The sequence below is a fragment of the Equus asinus genome, chromosome 30 (assembly GCF_041296235.1).
Source record: "Equus asinus isolate D_3611 breed Donkey chromosome 30, EquAss-T2T_v2, whole genome shotgun sequence".
In the NCBI taxonomy this organism is placed as follows: Eukaryota; Metazoa; Chordata; class Mammalia; order Perissodactyla; family Equidae; genus Equus; species Equus asinus.
Window position 1 is genome coordinate 344,985 of NC_091819.1, and position 12,289 is coordinate 357,273.

General features: G+C 49.8%; 1 protein-coding gene across 1 annotated transcript; it reads left to right on the forward strand.

Annotated features, from left to right (window-relative positions):
- The first annotated feature begins 5,170 nt into the window (after positions 1 to 5,170).
- On the forward strand, positions 5,171 to 10,372 carry CYB5R1 (cytochrome b5 reductase 1). The gene is made up of 9 exons (XM_014855368.3): positions 5,171 to 5,300; positions 5,587 to 5,736; positions 5,879 to 5,951; positions 6,477 to 6,583; positions 6,825 to 6,954; positions 7,650 to 7,733; positions 8,639 to 8,724; positions 9,165 to 9,264; positions 9,565 to 10,372. Exons 1-9 carry the CDS (start codon positions 5,205 to 5,207, stop codon positions 9,735 to 9,737), a joined length of 999 nt encoding a protein of 332 aa, XP_014710854.2. The 5' UTR covers positions 5,171 to 5,204; the 3' UTR covers positions 9,738 to 10,372.
- The last annotated feature ends 1,917 nt before the right edge of the window (positions 10,373 to 12,289 follow it).

Here is a 12,289-nt window from a genome sequence, read left to right on the forward strand (position 1 = left end):
CACATCTCACATGAAGGGACTGAAACTCAGAGCCCTAAAATAACATCGCCCATGTTCAACGTCTGCAACTGGAGAAGGCCACACCCAACACAAGTCATGCTCAGGTTTAAAGTCTGCATTTTTCCTAAATGCCTCAGACCAGCTGGAGCAAAGCATAAAGCAGTTGTGGGGAAGTGGTCCAGAAATGTGTTTGGTCAGAATCGAGCAACAGAAAGGACTTTAGAACTGAGGCACTATGTGTAACTTCCTCAAGGACAGGACCAGCATTGGTCTTCAGCATCTGTCACAGAACCTAGCATGGTCTAAGCTGAGTTAGATGACTTTCGCCAGCCTGATAATAGTAGGAAAAATTAGATGTGGGGCATGGTGGGGGCAGGCAAGTTCTTACTCTACACCTAGGACCTTCCTACAGCCATTCCACACAGAACTGGGGAGCACCACTTCCCTGATGCCAGAGTTCAGCCCTTCTGGAAAACCCTGTGTGTCCTCCTGGTGAGGTGGGGATAATGGTTAACTAAGCCCTGACACTTGGCAACCTGGTGACTGCATCCTGGGGCTTGCCTAGCTTGTCCTAGAAGGGGGATCTGCTCCCCAATTGTCTCCAGGGATGCAGGGATGAACCTCAAGGCTGATGCTTATCCTATCCTCAGGAGGAGGAAAAGAAGAAAATACTGTGGCAGTTAGACCAGGAGCGAATCAGCTCTGAAAGCAAGAACCATCTAAAGACCTTCAAGGAGATGCAGCAAAACTCCCCTTTACTCCATCATGCCAACTACAAATTCCTGGCTGGAGCCCCTCCCCAGGAAAAGAGTGAGTACATGGGAGGGAGTGGTCAGATTGGGACAAGGTCATATCAGTTTCCGACAGGAAAAAGGAAGGTAGATAAAAGGCAAATGAGCTGCCATCTGGTGAGGAAAGGAGGGTGCTCTGAGGGAGGGCCACGCTATGGAATTTGGTGCAGGGATAATTCTGAGTGCCTTCTCTTCCCACCTGCCACCCTTTGAATGACCAACAGGATGAGAAGTCCATAATAAGCCATCCCATAGTGAAGCACACTCACGGCAGGGAGGGGAAGACAGGAGGGAGGGGACCCAGAGGGAGCCATGGGAAACAGCCTGGGTAGAGAGAGAAGAGGGCAGATGGATGCTGACTTGCTGTGCACCAGACTGCCAGAGCCCCAGGGTTTACACAGGGCCCTGGAGATCCTCAGATCCAGGTCTGGTTGATCCACGGGAGCTGAGATAACCCTGAGGTCAAGGCCAGGCTAATTTGCCAAGCCAGCAAGTTTACCTTTGGTACAGGGCAGGCATCTCCATCACAGAGAGCCTTTTCCTTCATAAAGATTCCTCAAACAGCCTTTCAAAGTAGAGATCAAATAAAACCACTTCACAACTTCTGGTCAGAGTTTAACCTCTTATCCAGACCACACTCTCCCAGGGAATAGAAATGTGAATTTGTCACAGGTATTGGCATTAAGGGGAAGACCTGGGAGGAGAGACCCAGCAACTTTCACCATCTTAAAGTGCTAAAGGTTCTCTTCTCTCTCCCGCCCCCAGAACTGCTGACAGTGGGCATTTCCTCAGCGCGGAATCCTCGCGGGAGCTACCTCTTGGACACCCTGCAGTCCCTGTTTCAAGCTTCCTCAGGACCTGAGTTGGATTGTGTTGTGGTGCTGGTCCACCTGTCAGATCCTGACCCTGAATGGCTCAGCCAAACAGCTGCCAATATTTCAAGCCTCTTCAAACCACACATCGAGGACCAAAACCTGCTCATGATCCACGGTTGTCTCAGAGGCTCTCCCTTCCCAAGAGATCTGAACAGCGCTAATCACTCCTTGCCCTGTGACGCACGTGACTCCAGGCAGAAAGTCGATTATGCCCTCCTCATGAACTTTGCTTTCAACCTCTCTGAATACTTTCTGATGCTGGAAGATAACGTTCACTGCACCCCCAAATTTATTTCTACCATCTATTGGGCATTATCAGCCTGGAAAGAACTACCTTGGGTGATCCTGGAGTTCTCCAGCCTGAGCTTCTCTGGGAAAGTTTTCCACAACAGCGACCTCTCCCGCCTGACCTCTTTCTTTCTCCTCTTCCATAAGGACACTCCTGTTCACTTGCTTCTCTCTGAATTCCGTCTTCTCTTGGCCCAAAACACTCCAATTCGTTTCAGTTCCTCAGTCTTCTCCTACAGGGACAATTATTCTGTGTTGGCGGACACATGCTTTCCTGTGGAGAAGGAAGAGATCTTTGGTGAACCAGACAACCCCGTTGCCAGTGTCCTCAGTGACATGATGACACTATCTAATATTATTCCACAATACGCTTACACTCTTAACGATGAGTGCTATTCTACGTTTGATCCTGTAAGAGGCAACTACCTGACAGTGATTTTGGAGAGGCCACAAAAAGTCATCCGGATAGAGGTGTTGACAGGTTCTGACAAACAAGGCCTGTACCGGCTGCACCAAGGGCAGATAGAACTGGGCTATGAGCTCTTAGAGAATTCCAAAGGCTGTGCTCGCTATACCCTGCTAGGTCCACTGGTGGAAGGAAATTTGGACCAGAGGGTATTTTACGAAGAAGATTCTGTGGAGGAGTTGCGTTGTATACGACTGGTGGTGCTAGCACCTCAAGAGTCTTGGCTCCTAATCAGGCAGATCAAAGTCTGGACTGAGTACAAGGAGGAGGAGAGTTAGAGGGCAAAATGGGAATTCTGAAAGGACGGGATTTGGGAATGGAATCACATGGTTGACAAGAAATAAAGCTAGAAATTGATCAAAGCCTGCTCATTCTGAGTAAGGTGACCATGTGATTTATTGTCCAAACTGGGACACTTTTGAGAGTGAAAGGAAGCACCATGAAAAATTACACCAGAACAGCAGATGTAAACCAGGACTGTCCCAGCAGGCTCAGATGTATGTCATCCTAGTTCTGATTTTTGTGGGCTACTTACAATAGATGGGGCAGAGACAAGACAATAACCTGGCTTCCAACGGCCAGAGAGAGGGAAGGAGTCACCATGAACTGCCTTGGCTCTTATCCCCACACAACTCTAACCCCCTAAGATCTTTCTATGAAGAAGTTATTGCCCTATCTGGAGTTGCAACTGTCTTGATAGTACCATGATCATGGAGGTGGAACCGGCTTTGGCGCATATCTACACACCTGTGTTAGTCTGTTTGGGCTGCTATAATAGAATACTATAGCCTGGGTGACTTATAAACAACAGAAATTTATTTCTCACAGTTTTGGAGCCTGGGAAGTTTAAGATCAAGGTGCTGGCAGATTCTGCCCCTGGTGAGAACCTCCTTCCTGGTGTATGGGTGGCCGTCTTTTCTCTGTGTTCTCATGTGGCAGAAAGTGGTAAAGGAACTCTCAGGCTTGTTTTATAAGGGCACTAATCCCATTCATGAAAACTCTGCCCTCAAGGCCTAATCACCTCCTAAAGCCTCCATCTCCTGATACCATCACCTTGGGGGTTAGGATTTCAATATGAATTTTGAGGGGGACACATTCAGACCATAGCAAGACCCAAACCTCCAATGTGCCAAGGTTGAGACCTTGCTGGAGCAAAGTTTAGCTGGGATTCAATAATGGACATTTTAAGTATCTACGAATCCCCTAGAACTGTGTGCAAAATTTGGTATGAATTCATAAATGCATTTTTCTAAGAAGAGAATACTTTCATCAGAGCATTGAAATGTTTCATATCTATCTCTAAAAAGTTAAGAATAGCTAAACCAGTAGCTTTAACTTTCTTAAGAGAGGAAACAATGTTACTTACGAGAAATTTTTACATTTCCATTGAAATATTTTAAAAACTCTTAGAACTAATGAGTTTAGCAAGTTCACAGAATACAAAGTCAACACACAAAAATCAATCATATTTCTATACACTAGTAAATACAATTGGAAATAAAAATTTTATAAAACAATGGCATTTAAAATAGCACCCCCTGTTATGGCCTGAATTGTGTCCCCCCAAAATTCATTTATTGAAGTCCTAGCCCCCTACTGCCTCAGAATGTGACTGTATTTGGAGATAGAGTTTAAAGAGGTAAAATGAGGTCATTAGGGTGGACCCTAATCCAATGTGACACATCCTTATAAGAAGACGAACTTAGGACACAGACAAACAGAGGGAAGACAATGTGAAGGGAGATGACCACCACTTACAAGCCAAGGAGAGAGGTCTCAGAAGAAATCAAGAGCAAGTGTCAATCTGGTTGGGAAACTATGTATGAGAAAGAACGGCCATCTTGGCAAATTTGTAGCTCCAGTGGGCTCTCAGTGTCTGTCTCAGTTTCTGACTCCACCTGTCCCACGCTTCTGCAGCCAACAGAGCTTGCTCTTAAAACCCTAACTGAGCATCAGTGCTGTCTCCTGGGTCATTATAGTAGCTGACATCTGTTGAGTATTTTGCTCCATGTGTACAGTCAGTACACTAAGCACATTACATATCTCATTTAAGCCTCATAATAACCTTATGAACTAGATAGATGATAGTACATATCCATCTACATAGATGAGGAATCGCAAAGAAGTTGAGTAAGTTGCCTAAGCTCACAGCCAGTAAGTGCTCAAGGTGAAATTCTTGTTCAGTTCTCTTTGAGCCTGAGGGCAGGAGAACCCAGATCTGGACAATGAGCTTGACTGGACCCAAAACAAGCTCCTGAGTGATCACGATGGCCTGATGTCCCAGCGCTGTGAGCAAAACCAGTCAAGTGGGACCAGCAAATGCAGTTGCTATGAAGTTGCTATACACCGTTCATGCCTGAAGGAGACTCCGCCAGGCTGTTCAATTCTCTTGTTGTAATTCAGCTGTTGAAAAACTAAGGTGAGCACACGATGATTAATTTCAGCCCCTGCTGCTCCACCTCGAGCCTGTCTCTGGCTCAACGCCCCACCCTGTGTGTTAAGCATTCGCAGACTGATTTCCAGTCCCCCGACTTGGTGAGACTCTACATTTGACAGGACTCCCACCCTGTTCCGGGCTAAGAGGGGCTAAGCGGGTCGAAGTGGCAGGGACAGAAGGCTGGGGAGGAGAGGCTGGAGCTGCTGTCTTCAAAGGTCTCTGGTAAGCACCCGGCTCCTGGGCCCAGCCGCCAGCGAGCGTGGGAAGGAAGGGGTGGGGCTCAGAGCCACTCCGCCCTCCGGCCCGCCTCCTTCCAGGCCCCGCCCACTTACAAGCCCCTCCTCTGTATGGTCTCGCCCATTGCCAGGCCCCGAGGCGCATTGTGGGATCTGCTCGCCGGCTGGCGGTGGAGGACACGGCTCGCGGTCATGGCTTTCCAGCCGGTGAGCCCCCTCGGAGCCCCCTCGCTCCACGTGCTGCACCAGGGGACTCTGCGCCATCTGGTTCTGGGCGCTCAGCTCTGGACCAGGGCTCTTTCCGCCGACCCAGCCCTGGATGCCGGGGTCCCGGTACCGCACACGGGGGCTCGGGACCCCGCCCAGATACCCCCGCTCCCGCGCTGGAGCGCCGGGTCGGCACCCCTGGGGCGGCTGGGCGTAGGGGACGGTCACCACCCACTCCCCGGGCGCTTCCCCAGCGTGGCGGTTACGCGGCCCCTTCTACCCACAGAGCCCAGTCCTGCTGGCCTCCCTGGGGGTGGGACTGCTGACTCTGCTCGGCCTGGCCCTGGGATCCTACTTGGTTCGGAGGTCCCGCCGGCCGCTGGTCACTCTTCTGGACCCCAATGAGAAGTACCTGCTGCGACTGCTAGATAAGACGGTAAGTTGGAGGAAGGGGCTGGGGAAGAGGAGGGGACCAGAGTTCCCTCCTTGTATGAAACGGACAGCATCCACTGTGGTTGGGATGCCCGTAGGCAGCACCAGACCTGCCTGGTGAAACACTCGTGTCATCCATTCTCCAGACTGTGAGCCACAACACCAAGAGGTTCCGCTTTGCTCTGCCCACCGCCCACCACGTTCTGGGGCTGCCTGTGGGTAAGGAAAGTGTGGAGTGGGCTCTTTCCCTGGTGTCCTAGAGGGCTGATTCCCCTTCTGGGGTCTCCTGAAACACGCTGCTTCCATCTATTGCCTCCCCATCCCATTCCCCTCCCCCACCTGGCACTGGATCCTCCAGGCTGTGAGGTGCTACTGGGCCACTCTAGGGTATGGCGTCTGTGCCCCCAGACATCTTTAACACTCAGCCGTCCTCCCTCCTTCCTGCAGGATTTGCTCATACCTGCCCTAGAGCAACCACTCATTTTTTTCCCCACTGCCCAAACCCTCAACTCACTGCGGCTGAAAGGTCCTGGCAGTAATTGATGAGTTTCTCCAATGGGGGACTTATGAAGGATCCAACTGTGTGTTCAAAGGGGTGAATCCTCGCTGCCTGGTAGCTCATTGGGACCACAGTAGGAAGCAAGATGTCCTTGTTCTCTCAAATCTCTCTGAGTACTTTGAAAGGTAACAGGAATGCAGCACATCTGCAAGCAGCCCTTATGTAGCTCTCTGCATGGTCCCCAGGCAAACATGTCTACCTCTCTGCCCGAATTGATGGCAGCCTGGTCATCAGGCCATACACTCCTGTCACCAGTGATGAGGACCAAGGTTACGTGGATCTTGTCATCAAGGTAAGGGGGTAGGAAGGAGCCCCAGGAGCTCTTTATCCTACTCTTTCTGGGATTTGTGGGAACTTCCAAGATGTGTTTGATAGCAGGAGATGTGTGTCCTTTGTGGATATGAAGAAAGTAGGTGGACTAGGAAAAGATGGCACATGTCTCATCCCTGCCCCAGCTTCAGGGAGGGTCAGTCAACAGGGGGCTCAGAAATCAGTGACGTTCCAACAAAGTATTTTCCATTCTGTCTTACCAGGTCTACCTGAAGGGTGTGCACCCCAAATTTCCTGAGGGGGGGAAGATGTCTCAGTACCTGAATAGCCTGAAGATTGGGGATGTGGTGGAGTTTCGAGGGCCAAGTGGGTTGCTCACTTACACAGGAAAGGGTAACAGCCTCTTTTCTCCTTCAGCCTGTGTCCCACGTCTCCGGTGCCCACAGTGCTCTTGGCACAGTGTGGCTGTGTGTGTTCATGTGTGTGCACGTGTGTAAGGACCAGAGCTGCCCTTCCTTTAAACATAGCACAGCTATTATGGAAATGCGTATCTCTCAGCCCCGTTTGTCACAGGGATCAGTTCCCTGTCCATCTGAATTGAGCAGCCATGACAGCTGTGGAGTTTGTGAAGCAAACACTACCTCTCTTTGCCTCCCTGAAAGATTCGCCCTCAGACTGAGCTGTTTGGAGAACCAGAGAGAGCTTTCAGTCCTTCTCATGGGAACAGCTGGGTGCATTAGCAAGCTTCTGGGGCTGCTCTGTGCCACTTGGGAAAGCAGGTTCACACCTGGCCCTGTGCCTGTCGCCCTCAGCAGGGAGTGACTCTCTGCCAAAAGCAGCTGATGACTCACGGTGTGGCCCTAAACTGACTGGTAGTTAATAATATGGGACAAATAGTCCTGGCCCCATTGTTCCTCAAGTGTATTATTGTCAGAGCTGGCTCAACTCAAACCCCTACCCAAGCTCCAAGATCAGGTTTCATAGCAGCTGCTAAACTGGCCTGCGACATGTTTTCAGTTCTGCGTTTGTTTTCTTAGTTCTCTATATTGACTTCATTCTCCTACCCTCCTCTTCACTTGACTTCTCAGGGACTTTTAGCATTCAGCCCAACAAAAAATCTCCACCAGAGCCCCGAGTGGTGAAGAAACTGGGAATGATTGCCGGCGGAACAGGTGTATGTCACTTCAGGGGCCATTCTCCCCCACCATTGTTGATTGTTGCCATGAAAACTTCCAAGTGACCCTGTGAAGGTTTGGTAATCATAGCCAAGCTGTTATTCAGAATTCCCAGCAGTGGCTAGAGCTCCCCAGTATCTGATAAACAAAATCACAATGACATAGAAACCCCCCCAAAATTTTTTTAACTGATAGAATGAGAGAAATAAATCAGGTGGGCTCTCCCAAGACCTCAAATTGAATGTTTCTCATAAGTTTTAGGTGAGAATAGAGAGAAGCAACTAGGAATAGGATAGTCAACAAGAAAGAAAATTAACATTGGTTACTTCCATGTATTAGATGCCATGATAGTCACTATATGTATGCATCTATGAAGCAGGCGCTAGCCTTCCCCTTTTACAGATGAGAAACTGGAGGTTCAGAGAGGTTGAATGGTTTCTATAGTGTTATTTAATTGGTAGTGGCCAGAGGCAGGATTAGTATCTACTCTGCCCAATTCCAAAGCATGTGCACTTAACCTGCGTGTCCAGTGTTCCAGAACCCTCATCACTGAATCAGGAGGTACTTATAGTCACCTGTGATATTTGAGTCCTAGCCTCCAACGGGCTCTCAGAGGAAGTCTTAGATTGATTCCTTAGACAGATTTCAGCAATGGGAACTTAAGTGAGTATTGAGCATGACCACCATCCACCTACCAGATAGGAATTTCAGTGAGTGTGGGGTGAAGGGCATATGTGTCCAGAAGTGTAGGTACTGGAGGATACACAGGGGGAGATTAGAGGATTGGGGCACTAAAGGAAATCAGAGTGGAGTGGTGAATGAGGAGAAGTGAGGCAAAGGGCTGAGGAGCTGGGAGTCAGGGGAGAGGCCTCTCACTCTGGGGGGGGGGTATCTTGATGCAGGAGTCACCCCAATGCTGCAGCTGCTCCGGGCCGTCCTGAGTGACCCTCAAGACCCAACCCAGTGCTTTCTGCTTTTCGCCAACCAGGTTGGTTTCCTCCTCTCGGTCCTGGGATGCAAAGCTGCAATGTGGGTGGGCCTGAGAGGTGTGCTGACAGCGAGAACTGATCCAGAGCCTGTCTAGCCCCTGCCCACAGTCCCTGCAAGGCAGAGGGTCCTCTCCTGCAGCAAGGAGGACAGAGTACTGGGCCCGGTTCCTTCCCTGCCCAAAGGAAAGGAAACATGGGAGGACTCCAGTCCTGACATAGAAGTGTGCCTCTCCTTGGTTACACATTCTGTCTTCATTCCCTTATGCCGTGTAAATAGAGGCCTTACCCTCATTCTCATTCCAGCCCCCTGAAAGTCCTGCTTATTCCCTGGAACTTGAGTTTTCTTTTTCTCTCCTGGTTGGAAAGCTGTTATAGCAGAGCACTTTTTCTATGTGGGCCTGAGGAGTTTCCTAAAGACTGCGTCCCCTTTTCGTTTCAGACTGAAAAGGATATAATCTTACGAGAGGACTTGGAGGAACTGCAGGCCCGATATCCCAATCGCTTTAAGCTCTGGTTCACTCTGGATCATCCCTCAGAAGGTACCCTCCCCATTTCTGGACATCCCAAAATCAGGGCCTCGCACCTCTGAGCTCTGTTTCAGTGAAACTAACCCTCCCTGACACTGCCTGATTCCCAAGTCCGAGTGCATGGGGACGCTGGTCTCCTGGACCCTTTCCTCCCAATTACTGTTCACGGAGGGTGGCAGCGATGGCCCTGCTGCTACACATCCAGCTACTGCTACACCTGGTGCCTTTCTGGGTCCTCCCCATCTCCGGGCATGGCACCCCCTTGCAGCACGGGTCTGGAGTGTCAGTTCTTTCCTCTCCCCTGTCCTTCAGAGTGGGCCTACAGCAAGGGCTTTGTGACTGCCGACATGATCCGGGACCACCTGCCCGCCCCGGCAGATGACGTGCTGCTGCTGCTCTGTGGGCCTCCCCCGATGGTACAGCTGGCCTGCCATCCGAACTTGGACAAACTGGGCTACACGCAGAAGATGCGATTCACCTACTGAGCGTCCCCTAGTTCCCTGGGCCCTGCAGTGTCCCCAGTCAGTACACAAATGCCTTAAGCCCTGGATTCCTTTCCTGACAGGATCAGCCTTTTTGTCTTACTCTGGAGCTGAAATCTCCATGGTACCTGCAGAAACAACATCCTTATAGCCATGGAAAAGGGCCAAGGCTGAGTCCCTCCCTGGAAGGCCCCTGCACATCTCCCTGTGGTAAAAGGTCCAGGTCAGGCGCATGCAGCAATCGCTTCCACGGGTCAGAAAGAAGGAAGCATGTACATTTGATCCAAGACTGGCTAGTTCCTTGAGAGCACTGCACTATTCTTTGTGTCTGTGATGAAAGGAAGAATCTATCCAATGGGTGTTACTTAATATTCAGTGCTTAACCCATAACAGATTCCATGTGTGTGAGTGCAAGTTGAGCAGACTTACAGAAGTAGTCTTATAGAAATTGCAGGAAAAGAAGAAATGGTTTCTGCAGAGCTTAGAGAATGGAATCTGAAATATTTATTTGTATCTGTCTGTCTCTGTCCCTGCCCAGGCTGGAGGGAAGTAGCAACCCACAGTCTAAGACTGCTGCTTGTGGCAGGAACCTCTGGCTATGCAAATAAATGGGGCTAAGGCCCCAGTGTTATACCTAAGGGGTTGTTGTGTCTGGGGTCCTGTGTCCAAGGCTTTTCATGCCTGAGAATCTTGGGAGGAACGGTTTCCCAGCACAGAATTTTTCCCAGGTCTTCCAAAGAACCGTTGAGCAGTTGTACCATGTGCTGAAATGTGAGCTGCCACCAAACTCAGTGATCATCTTAGCAGCTGTTTCAGCAGAATCAAAAGCTCAGCTTCTCCCTGGAGGCTTTTAAGGTGAGGGAAAGAGAACACAAGTTAGAGGGGAGGCTTTTTGAGCCCAGGAACCCCTCGCAGTGGTCCCTTGGTTTGGCTCCTCTTTCCCTTCTTCCTTCTGTTGGCCCTTCACCATATTTATCCTGCAGGGTACCAGACAAACAAACCAGAGGATTGTCTTTCTATTTGGAAGAGAAGCCTCCTCCTTTAAAAAGTAACCTGACATCACCAGCCCTAGCCAGACTTGCTGGTGTCTGGACAGAGCTGGCCTCCCGCAGGCCCATCTGTCCGGACTGCCTGTCTCCTCCGCTATGAGAACATGACCCAGTCCACTCCCTTCTCCCAGGGTTGGGCAAGGGCAGCTTCTTCAGATCTTTGTTAGTCCCAATGGGACAGAAAAAGCATCAGTCTCAGGAGGAGGGTCGACATGTTCTTCTGCATGGAACTGTGTATTGCTGTCCCTGGGGCCCCTGGAAGAAAGGCTTCTGGGACCCTCAGAATTCACCCCTCCACAGAGCAGAGTTGTCAGTAACTTCTGTTGTTGGTACGGTATCAGATATTTCTTGATGAGCTAGTATGTTATGGCACTGTGCTCTGTGAGACGCACTCAGCCAGCTCACCTCCAAAAAGGGAAATCTTGCTTAGCAACATTGGGCTCAGATAGTGAAGAAGCCCAGCAAAGGGAATTTCCCACATGGAAGCTCACCATTCCTTGTCTTGCACAGGTTTCTGCCTTACCCACTCAACATACGGACATGTATTAGAGACCTGCCATGTGCCAAGCACTGTGCTGGGCCCTGAGGATATGATTGTGACCAAGACTGGTCTTAAACCCGCAAAGAACTCATAGTCTAGAGTGAGATAGACAGGTGATCAACAATTATAACACGGTGTGGTTAATACCTAGTAGATACATGAGGAACAGATGGGGAGGGGCTGGGAAAGATTCAGAGAAGGAGAATTAACCACGTACCAGGTACTGTGCTAAGTACAGAGCATATAATTTATGAAAACCCTGTGAGTCTAAGATTAAGGATTTGCAAAGGTCAGACACCTGGTCAGTGGCTGACAGAGCCTGAATGTCAACATAGGATTGTCTCAGTCCAAAGCTAAGCCTAGAACTAGGCATCTTTCAGCAGAGAGTGGGAGAAGGGCAATCCAACAGAAGGATCAGCATGGGCAAAAGCCTGGAGGAATGACAGAGAAGTTTGTATTTGGAGAACTCAGATAGGTTCATTGAGGCTCAGATGCCAGCGGGAAAGTGGAGGAAGGTGAGGCCTTGAGATGCCATGCTGAAGAAACTGAAACTCAACCCTGTGGACAACAGACGTTTCTGAGGGTTTTATACAGAGGGCGACACATCATAGCCAACGTTTATGGAGCGTTTACCATTTGCCAGGCATCAGCCTGCATAAATTAACTCAATCCTGAGAAAGACCCAGTGAAATAGCACTATTTTATTCCCATTTTCTAGGTGAGGTAATTATTATTTGGAGGGGTTCAGTAACGTGCTCAAGATCATAGGCTGGTCATGCCACGCTTTTAACCAGCAGCAAGAACGGTAATTCCACTGCCCCAAGGCATCCGTATAAGATTATGATAAACTACTGTCTCTCTGCATCTAGAGTAGCACTCGTCATGTACCATCCTCGGGAGAACTGAGAAAACTGTGTTCCGTGGTTCCGATCAGGGCCCACCCCCTGGAGCCTCCCAGACGTGCA

Coding starts and splice junctions, on each gene's coding strand:
- CYB5R1 (XM_014855368.3), top strand. CDS start 5,205: ATGGTCTCGCCCATTGCCAGGCCCCGAGGCGCATTGTGGGATCTGCTC. Junction 5,301..5,586: donor CGGTCATGGCTTTCCAGCCG/GTGAGCCCCCTC, acceptor TTCTACCCACAG/AGCCCAGTCCTGCTGGCCTC. Junction 6,955..7,649: donor GCTCACTTACACAGGAAAGG/GTAACAGCCTCT, acceptor TTGACTTCTCAG/GGACTTTTAGCATTCAGCCC.